The 10,392-nt window shown below is 36.3% G+C and overlaps 1 protein-coding gene across 2 annotated transcripts in view; it reads left to right on the forward strand.

The window, feature by feature from the left end:
- LOC117289101 (solute carrier family 12 member 4-like) overlaps positions 1 to 6,787 on the forward strand; it is a 41,131-nt gene extending 34,344 nt beyond the window's left edge. For both annotated transcript variants that reach the window (XM_033770063.1, XM_033770064.1), the window contains 6 exons: positions 574 to 665; positions 1,521 to 1,628; positions 1,947 to 2,197; positions 2,615 to 2,748; positions 4,206 to 4,330; positions 4,992 to 6,787. In XM_033770063.1, coding sequence (XP_033625954.1) covers positions 574 to 665; positions 1,521 to 1,628; positions 1,947 to 2,197; positions 2,615 to 2,748; positions 4,206 to 4,297 — 677 coding nt within the window. In that variant the 3' untranslated portion in view covers positions 4,298 to 4,330; positions 4,992 to 6,787. The remainder of the gene's footprint in view (positions 1 to 573; positions 666 to 1,520; positions 1,629 to 1,946; positions 2,198 to 2,614; positions 2,749 to 4,205; positions 4,331 to 4,991) is intronic.
- Positions 6,788 to 10,392: the final 3,605 nt, after the last annotated feature.

Raw genomic sequence — 10,392 nt, forward strand, 5'->3', positions numbered from 1 at the left:
CTCATTACCAAGTAAGTTTTTATGCTAGCAATTATTATACGCCATAGTTGAGATGAACTTACTAACTTGGTTTGACCCTATTGCTTGTTGTGGACCCAGGTTTAAAAGATTTGGGTACTTTTTCAAAATGTCCACAGATTTACATTAAACTTACATGATTTGCAGATAATGATAGTGGAAAGCTTCCCTTAAAATATTACTAACTAAGATTCTGTAGTTTTTGAGAACTGAGTAAAACAAGTCACAAAATAATTTAAATTTATTTAGCATGTAAAAACCCATTAACCAGTTATGGTATTATACCATAAACATAGCATAACTGGTTAATACGTTTTTACATGGGAAAACTGAGACGAAAATTATTTGTTTTACTCATTTCTCAAAAACTACAGCACCTCAGTAAGTAAAATTTCAAGGGAAGCTTTCTACTATCATAATCTTCAAACTGTGTAAGTTTAATGTAAACCTGTGGACATTGTGTTTTGTGTTAGGAAAAAGCACATAGACCCTTGAAAACAAATCACTGGTAGATTTATACCTTGGACCCTTAACTCCGAACCTTGCCTCATACAGAACTTGAGGATAATAGTATGAAGATGATCAAAGATCTCAAGACGTTCCTCTATCATCTTAGGATTGAAGCTGAGGTAGAGGTGGTTGAGATGGTAGGTTATCCTTCAAAACGAACTTCATAATAAAGCTATAGTCAATGCGTTCCTTTGTTAAAGCTGCACCTGCTATCTGGAACAAGCTTCCTACAACCTCACTTAAACTTCATCACTAGACATATTCAAGAAGAAACTGAAAACTCATCTGCTTTGCTAGCTCCTACTGTTTTCCTTTTGTGTGTAGGCGCCTTGATCAGGTTTCCTTGATTGGGTTTCCCGGATAAGTGCGCCGTATTAATCTATGTATTATTAAAAAGTGCTCTAGCACTTCATTTCTAGGATGATTTTTCCATTTTGTAACCCCCCTTTTTATTTTTATTTTTTATTTTTCATAATTCCAATAATCACAACAGGAAGAAACAACCCTATAAAATGCCCCAGATTGTAGGTTAGGGCTTTTAAAACCAAAGATAAATGTATATGAGTGATAAAACGAAATTTAAGAGAAACCCACTGATCATTTTCACAAAGTTGTCAGTATAATAAACCTTAGCATTTTGTATTGTGTCATCGGTAAATAACCTGAGTAAATATGCCTGTGATATTTATTTTCACAGGACTTGGGGGGAAAGAACTGGGTATACAGTGCTAACACACATCGGTGTGTGGGTAAAAACCCCAAAACCTTTGTGAAATCAAGCTCAGATTCTTCTTGAAAATAAAATAATTCTTGCTTGCTTGCTTAAGTCGAGTGGTGTCCTCGAATCACGATGGTTCCCCAAGGCTTCCTATCCTCCATTGCCGACTTGAAATCTGCTAATTCAAGTCCCGTGTCCATTTTGAGAAGTCCACAGAATAAAAATTCTAACAAACCTCAAATAAGTACTTTTTCTTTCTGTATGTATTTCTCAGCCGGACGGTACGATTGCAGCGTATACATTTGAAAGGACGATAATGATGGAGCAGAGATCACAACTCCTTCGCCAGATGAAACTCAGCAGGAAGGAGAGCCGTATGGTGGTATGAAAAATAATAATTTTATTATTGTATTTATTTATTTATTTATTTATTTGTTTATTCGACCACAATTCAAATACAAACGAGGTAAATTGAAGAACAGAAACAAAAAGATAGGACTATAGGCCTGACTGAAGAAACATAAAGAATAGTAAATAACACACATTTATTGTTATTTTTCTTATTTACTATTTTATTTTATCACAGCATGGTAAAACTTAACCTCCCTACATGTATTATTCATTTGACCACAACAATAACAATACAAAACAAAATTTTAAATGTGGACAATAAATGCTATATGTATGTTTTCAACCCAAGGCGCAATCACTCGTTGACGAGGCTCACGTTCCGAAGGTGATTAAAAGAGACACCTCCAACGACAAGAAGGTGACCTTCTCAGAGGAAGATCCGACCGCTTCCCCCTTTGACAAGCCGGAGTTCTTAGAAGATGGAGAAGAAGATTTGATATATGAGGCACCAAGCGATGACACAGTGGAGGGAGAGACCGTTGATGCTGAGAAAAAGCCAGCAGATGCCTCCAATGTTAAGCCGCAGTTGAGGAGGGAGCCGTAAGTTTCTTAAAAAGTGTTCTGTATCTTTTGTAGATGGAGTTTTTGGCCATGACATGAATCCCTACTCACTGTGAATGAAGATGTATGTCATATTTACCTGTAGTAGTTTCAGCTTCATTAGTCAGTTTTTGAGAAAAAAGTGAAAATCACAGAGTAATGTTTTCATGAGACAAAAATTTCTCAAAAAACTACGTAATAACCAAGTAATATTTTTATTGAAGCTTTCTACCATCATTATTGTAAAACTGTTTAAGTTTAGTGTAAATCTGTGAAAATTTGTGTTTTGTGTCGTACTGAAAGTTCCCAAACCCTTAAAAACTATAGGGAGTTCAAGTATTGATCACAGGGCACTGCTAGGGGTTAATGGATCGGGTCATACAAATGTCATCTTAGACTTTGAATAATTTCTTGTAGATCTGTGAGTAATGTTGAGCGAATGCACAACGCTGTGAGGTTGAATGAGGTCATCGTGGATCGCTCCCACAAGGCTAACCTAGTCATCCTTAACCTTCCCGGACCACCAAGGAAGAAATATCGAGAGCAATACTGTATCCTTGAAATGTTGGATTAAGATTCTGGTCATGACAGTATGACAATCATAGTTGCTTCTTAGATAGCGCTCAGGTCTGTCACTCAGTGATGCTCATTGATGCGCTTCAGACATTATGACTCCCGGTCACTGGGCCATTTAATTTCATTCCTTGAACAGGGATTCCAGTTTTCCGGCTATTGTCGGAATTCCAGCTTTTTCAAATTTTCCCCGATTTTTTTTTGGGCGCTCTGTGTTTCATCTGGCCGAAAAAAGAAGAAAGAAAAAAACAAACAAAAAACATTTTCCGGCGCTCCGTATTTCATCTGGCCGGAGAAAATATATTTTATTGAAAACAGATTTCCTGCGTTCCGTTTTTCATCTGGCCGGAGAAAATATTAGTTTTGAAAAAGATTTCCGGCGCTCCGTATTTCATTTGGCCGGAGAAATATATTTTATTGAAAACAAATTTCCGGCGCTCCGTAATTCACCTGGCCAGAGAAAATATATAAAATAATATATGCCGTCAACTCGCTGTCAACTCAACCACTTCCACGAAGGCAGGTATGAACTAGTCTTGATCTAAGGCCTCAGCGATCAACTAACATAAATTGCAGTAGATACTACACATGCAGTACCAATCATTCACGCCTTGAGGCAAGACTATTCCAAATAGCAGGCCTGTGAAAAAGCAAGATTGACGGCTTTGTAGCTTAGAGATATTTTTTCACGATCAAAAAACAAAATTCTTACAATCGAAATGTAGCCTGAAACTTTTCAAATTCTCTTTTAGCTTATACTGTAGAGTTTTATGCATCTTTAATGGATTTTAAATTTATTTTGGAGGAGCTGACGGCGAGTTGGTGTCACCAAGCGAGTTGACGGTAAGTTGTTGGACCCTCCCAATATTGTGCGTTGCTGACACCGATCGAAAAATTTAATTGCAAAAGAAGTTTTTTTATACAACCGATCCTCACATAACGAACCCATCAACATGGTTGACAAAAATATTGTACGTTAAAGGCAGAAATAAGAGGGTAAGATCGTCCAAAAATGGAAAAAAAATCTCATATTTTTTTTTTATGTTTTTTTTTTTACGTTTGGAAATTTGTGATATATAAAAACGGAAAATTCGAGACTAAAATCAGACTATGCCTGCCTTTTTTCCAAGAGAGGGGGTGGGGGGCAGAATTTTCTTTTTCTCTGGTTCAAATCCCAACGGGGGCACTATGTGGATTAGGTTTTCAGTCCCTACCTGACTGCGGGGGTTTTCCCTGGAATAATTCCCTTGGATTTTCCTCTCACATCTAAAACTGAAACTTTCTTCCTTGTCTTCTCTCCATTGGTTTCTTGACTAGTGTAGTGAATTTATTTTTGCTTTTCTGAGAGTCCTTGTCTTCACAACCAGAATTAATAAATGAAATTAAATAGTTATCAGTTTAAGGTTTGATGGTTCCTTGACTGAGCTTATTACAGATATGGAATATCTTGAGGTGTTGACTGAGGGTCTAGAGAGAGTCTTAATGGTACGAGGAGGAGGTAGAGAAGTCATCACCATCTACTCTTAAGATATGTATCAATTCAAAGCCTTAACCCATGAAGTAAGTTGTTATACATGGTGTGTTTTCTTAACAATAAGGGGCCGTACCAAAGCGGTCATATGTTGGCAGTCTCGTTTGTTTGTCAATATAATAAAAATGATAAACAAAGCTTATAAAGCGCGTTACATCCGTGACTGGACCCGAAGGCGCTGTACAAATTAAAATAGCTTTAAAAAGATGCAAAAATAACCAAAGAGCATAACAGATTTCTAATAATATAGACCACAAAATGAACCAGCCAATAATTAAAACCACACATCACGAAAGTTATGAAAAAGCACCACTGTGTTCGGGGTAGCCAGTCAGAAGCCGCTCAACATGTTAATTCCTTATAGCCAGGAATCACTTCAAAGTTTTAAGGTACAACCTGGGCCAAGTTTCATAGAGCCTGCTAAGCACAGACAAATCTTGCTTAACAGAAACTAGATACCAGCCAAAGGTGTCCAGTGTCTTTAACCAGACATTTTGATCAAATAAGAAAGTAATATACACTTGATAGGGAAAGCAACAGTTAAAAGCAATGCTCATCAATAACATAATCAGCTGGAATCCTGTTTAACACACAAAATATTTGGCTGCGCTAAGCAGTTTTAGTTTTGCTCAGCAGTCTCATGAAATTGTTTTTTTGATATTTTATGTAATTTTGTGTTGTTTATTTCAGAAGTTGCTACTGAAATGAATAGGAACATCACTGCAGATCCTTTACCCACAGTTTCAAAGCCTCCCATGAGTGACCTTCAGCTGCGGAAAACGTCTAAGGCCCATGTTTTGTTTTCTTTTGTTTTGATTCTCAGTTAACCTATGGTGCCTTTTCAGTTTCATCATTGTATCTGTTTCTTTGTTAGTTAAACTCATAGTGTATCCATGTAAATAGTTTTTCGGCTTATCAGTATAATAATGAAGAACAGTACACATTGTATTATCTTCGAGCAAACTTGAATACTCCCTTCTGATTGGCCAATTCAAAGCAACAAGAGTCTGATATAAACCTATAATGAACGGACCATATCAAACCAAGTTCTAAAATGCACTTGTTAAATAATGATAAGAATAGTGACCAAGACCACCCCCCCCCTTTCTCTCTCGGAATTCTTCGCCCGCCCCCATGAGAGTGATAAGTTATAAACATTACATAGCGACCCACCCCCACCCTCCACCCCACTTTCCTGCCCGCATTTTCTGTCGTTCCCCGCTTGCCCCCCTCCCCCCCCCTAAAAAATACGCTCCTGACACTGTCTAAGATGTGCAGCTACCTCAATACCACATCAGTATCAGAGATGGTTGCAAAGATATATTTTTATGGTGTCAGTTCTGTTTAAATCAATATTGTTAAAAGTTGTCGTAAATTTGTATTGCCTGTATGGCGGAAATCATAGAAATACAACACGAAGAATGCTGTTTTTGTAGTTATCTGTGTGCTTCTGCTTAAAGCAATTTGGCGCTTACGGAAGCAGGGATTTCTGTGCTTACGGCATTTTTCACATATTTTCAAATATTTCACGGGTTAGTGGCAAGTTTTGGCTTCTGTGTGTGCGTACTTCACATTACTAGGTATTCTACGCTTACTAGGCTAGCGCACGTTGGTGGGGAATCGTGATCGTAAGCGCAGAATTCGGCGGTAAGCAGAGCCTTGAAATTGGGCCCAGCATATGTTGCCATTCGCATCTCGCATGAAAATGCTCAATGCAACAATGTTGATCTTGGCGCATAGGCCTACTTGTTAAAATACAATATTTTGAGACATTTTCAAGCTCGTGGCTGTTAAACGTAAGTGCTATTTTAGGAGAAAACTTGTTTGCACTTCCTTGACGCAATGTACCTTGTTCAATTATTGTTAATTTTTTTGACAATGGTTATGTAAAAGGTGCTGTTAAAAAGTTCACTTGAAAAGTAGCTGTTTTAAAGATTAAAAAAAGTAGATAAATAAATAAATAAAATCAGCATGTGTTATGAATTGAAAATGTATTTTTACTGAATTGTAAGTGCAGACAAATGTATATTTTTATGTAGTTGTTAGTATGTAAATAGGGTCTGTTTGTGTTGAAAAAGATCTGTACAAAATGTTTGCTAATTAATTTGAATGAGTTGAGTATTTTTAAGGAAACAAATGAAGGTCTCTGTCTGCATTTATTGATGGTGCTATGCTTGTTAAACACTCCTTAATATTACCCAAAGCCATTTTTTCTCATTAGCCCCAAAAGAGGATCATTTTTGTAGTTCATAAAGTTGATGTTATGCATTAGTTATGTTTTAATGATAGTAAAACCATGTTTGTATAGTGAACATATCTAGGAGTTCCTTGGGCCGTTACAAATTCAACAGACAGTGTCTTGACTCAGGTTTTGATTGTTCTGATGTCTTTGCCTGTATGACAATATGGTATTTGTTTCATAAAAAATGCACAGCATCTAAAGGAACACGTTGCCTTGGATCGGTCGAGTTGGTCTTTGAAAAGCGTTTTGTAACCGTTTGTTATAAAATGCATATGGTTAGAAAGATGTTGTAAAAGTAGAATACAATGATCTACACAAATATGCCTCGAAATTGCGTGGTTTTCTTTTAACCTCATCTACAAACACGGTCGGCCATTTATAGGAGTCAAAATTTTGACTCCCATAAGTGGCCGACCGTGATAGTTTGCGACGTAAAAGGAAAATTGTGCAAGTTTTAGTGACACTTGTGTGGATCATTATATCCTACTTTTAAAACATCTTTCTAACCATATGCATTTCATAACAAACGGTTTCAAACGCTTTTATAGACCAACTCGTCCGATCCAAGGCAACGTGTTCCTTTAATTGGACATGGGGCTTAGTTTTAATAATAGGGTGTTGAATTAGGTCCATGTGCAGAAGGCAGATTTTCAGGTTTGTTCGGTGACTGCCGTATATATTCGGACGACCCTATATTTCGAAATCCTGCATGTTAGGGTTAGTGTTGTGGTTAGGAATAGGAAAACCGGCTGTACTCATATTTTTATTTACAGCCAGTCTTAGATATGATTTGTTGTGAGAATGCTAATTAGGTTTCTATACCAAAGTTTAGAATCTATGAAAATGTATATGTAGAAAAAAAAGATACTGTCTGAAATGCTAACGAGCACAACTTATTTTGTAAAGATCAGGCTGTTCAAAATAATAAAGTAAGATAGATTTGATAGATTTCAACAGAGAGATGTCGGGGACTTCATCATAACAAAGAAAACCTGAGTAATAAACAAACTGTTGTGACTTATGGCTGATCAACAACAACCTAAACATTTTTCAGTGATTTTGAGCTCAATGTGTTCTGTTAGTGGTGACTCTGCGTGTTAATTTCTATTAAACATCTAATTAATTTCTACAATGTTTATCAACTAATTCAGATGTTTTTATTTTGTTATTTCAAAACGAAAACTGATAACTGATAACTGTGTAATATTTAACTTCTAATGTAGTAATTTGCAAATGTATTTGAATGTGTATATTTTAGACTGTCCTTGATCTCTGTGTGTTTATTTGTTATGTAATACTATTTATTATCTGTAATTGCAATGTAATCATTCTAGACCAGCATAGCGGAGCGGCCATCTTGTTTCTCTCATATTTCAGTTAATAGACCTTTGTTTTGCAATGTCACAGCCCAAAGCTTCTGCCAACTAATGCAAAGCCATAAATGCACAGCAAAAACAGAAAGGTATATTAGTGTGAATGATGCAATGAGAATCGGTATGACAAAGATGGCCCCTTCATGACTTTTTTTATTTTGTTCGAAATTAACAGCTTCGGCTAAGGCTATGGCCTATTAGTGTTGTTGCCGCAGCCAACAGCCAGAGCCACGTCACTGGATTCGGGCACATTTGGTTTTTCTTTTCTTATAATCAGTGCATTATGCATGTGAGAATTTGTGTGCTTATATGTGTAGATTGACTGATCAGTTGCTTTATTTTTTTTACTAATTGTTAATTGACTTTTCTGAAATGAACAGTTAAAATTAGACTTGAAAAACGGATTTGTTTCTAGTTATTGTGATTGGATGTTTATTCAAGTTATTTGGTTTTACTGTGTGTGGAAAGAGGTAGGCAAGATACCCTTTCTGTTGATCAGTCTTAGTGTTAACTATTTCTTCATAACCATCTCACCTAATATATTTTTTATGATTAAAACATTCATTATTTTTTATTATAAACTTTCTTTCTTGATTATGCTATGCAAGTAAACATAAAATCACTTTTTGTTTTTGTTTTTATTTGAAAGATCTTTTGGGGTGTATACTGCAAAGTAACACATATTTTCGCTGGCAGTAGCTCTGAAATAAAATGTTCAACTTATTTTGGCAGAAGGTAGCTAGAATGATTTACAGTTTGACTTTGAAATCAGTTTGAAAAGTGGTTGAAAATGTTCAAGTTATCACAATATGGAAAGGTTTGCGGTAACACCATGTATTGACTATCTCTAATGAGTTGGGGTGGTTCTGAAAAGAACCGTTGGTTTCAACTTGACGTTTTTGATCGTCTTCTGGAGAAAGTTTTCTCCAGAAGACGATCAGAGCATACTGATCAAAACGTTTCTCCTGAAGACGATTGGAGCATACTGATCAAAACGTTGAGTTGAAACCAACGGTTCTTTTCAGAACCACCCCAACTCATTGGAGATAGTCATTACATGGTGTTATACCGCAAATCTTTCCATATCGAGTTTCCACCATGCAAAGTTCCAAATCCTACGTAAGCTTTCACAAGTTGAAAAAGGGCAAACTATTGGTACACTGTAAACAATTTCTCTGTATATTTACAGTAGATTGATATGTCAATTGGTATAACAACCATTTTTAAAACTATACTCACATGAAATTAGTATGTGTTTAATCTGTTGGCTTTAAACATACATCAGTATCAAATTATTTGTCAAGTTCATTCTAACAGTTTCAATTTTAGGTCACAATTTTTTATGTCTCGATTTGATTACCAAAAAAATGAAATTGAAAATGATATTCCGGTTTCTAAGCCACAATTCTTCATCCAACAATAATAATGCACTGAAGTAGTCATGTGACATAATTAAGTAGGGAAACTACCAATCACAACTCACCAGAGTCGTCATGCGACTCAGAAACTTTCCCAGGTATAAAGTTAAGTTAGAACTGTTTCATGGCTGAACAATGCAGATAGGTCTCTTGTACGTGCAAAATGTACACACAAATATGACTGGATAGAATGGAAATGTAATTTTTTATACAATTTTGTTGTTGTATCGTTCTGGTTGTTACTGCTCAAATCCTACTTTAAAAGTATATTGTTTGTAAAAGATCTTTAAATCAATATGCAATTAAATGGACAATGCTGATTTTGTAACTTGAAGTATCGTGTGATTTTTTTAGGCCCTATTGTAAAAATGTTGTATTGTTTGCTTTAATTTATAATAACAATTGTTGAGAATCCAGGTTGACAAAAACCTATATACGTTGGAATTTAGCATTCCTTCTATTTTGATTGTGAGATTCCATGCATTCTTTGACCAATTGCCGAGTTGAGTAATGTACTGTTTAGTATGTAAACTAGCCGGATAAGGCACCTCTTTGAAAATGCTGTTCGACAGCCTACAATAAATAAGCCTTCTCCGAACTGGCAGCTACAGTTATGGCTACGACTGTTTCTAAGGATGTTGCTATGGACCTCATATTTCTAAGCGAAAGCCGTAGCAGACTAACCACAAATTCAGACACGACCTATTACCCAAAAAAAAACGGCATAAGACTGCTTCACCACTTCTAATGAGCGAAGCATGATAGACGATAACAAATCATTTCTTCCTGCCAATTTTAACGAATCTTTTAGATTAAAGAATATGTTTATGAGCTTTTGTTAAACAAATTTACATAAGCTCACATGACGGCCCACAGGCGAGGAGTTGCCCTACTGAACGTGGAGGGGGTACATGTATACAAGTACTCCGTTCACACCTATTGCCTTTGGTTCACATCCACCTACCTATATCCCGGCCACTAAGGGACGCCTGTGTGGCGCTGTGCATGCTCGGTCGTAGTGAAGTTGAAGGGTTCTGTGGATTTTATGTGGTATGGGT

The sequence above is a fragment of the Asterias rubens genome, chromosome 4 (genome assembly GCF_902459465.1).
Source record: "Asterias rubens chromosome 4, eAstRub1.3, whole genome shotgun sequence".
Lineage (NCBI taxonomy): Eukaryota > Metazoa > Echinodermata > Asteroidea > Forcipulatida > Asteriidae > Asterias > Asterias rubens.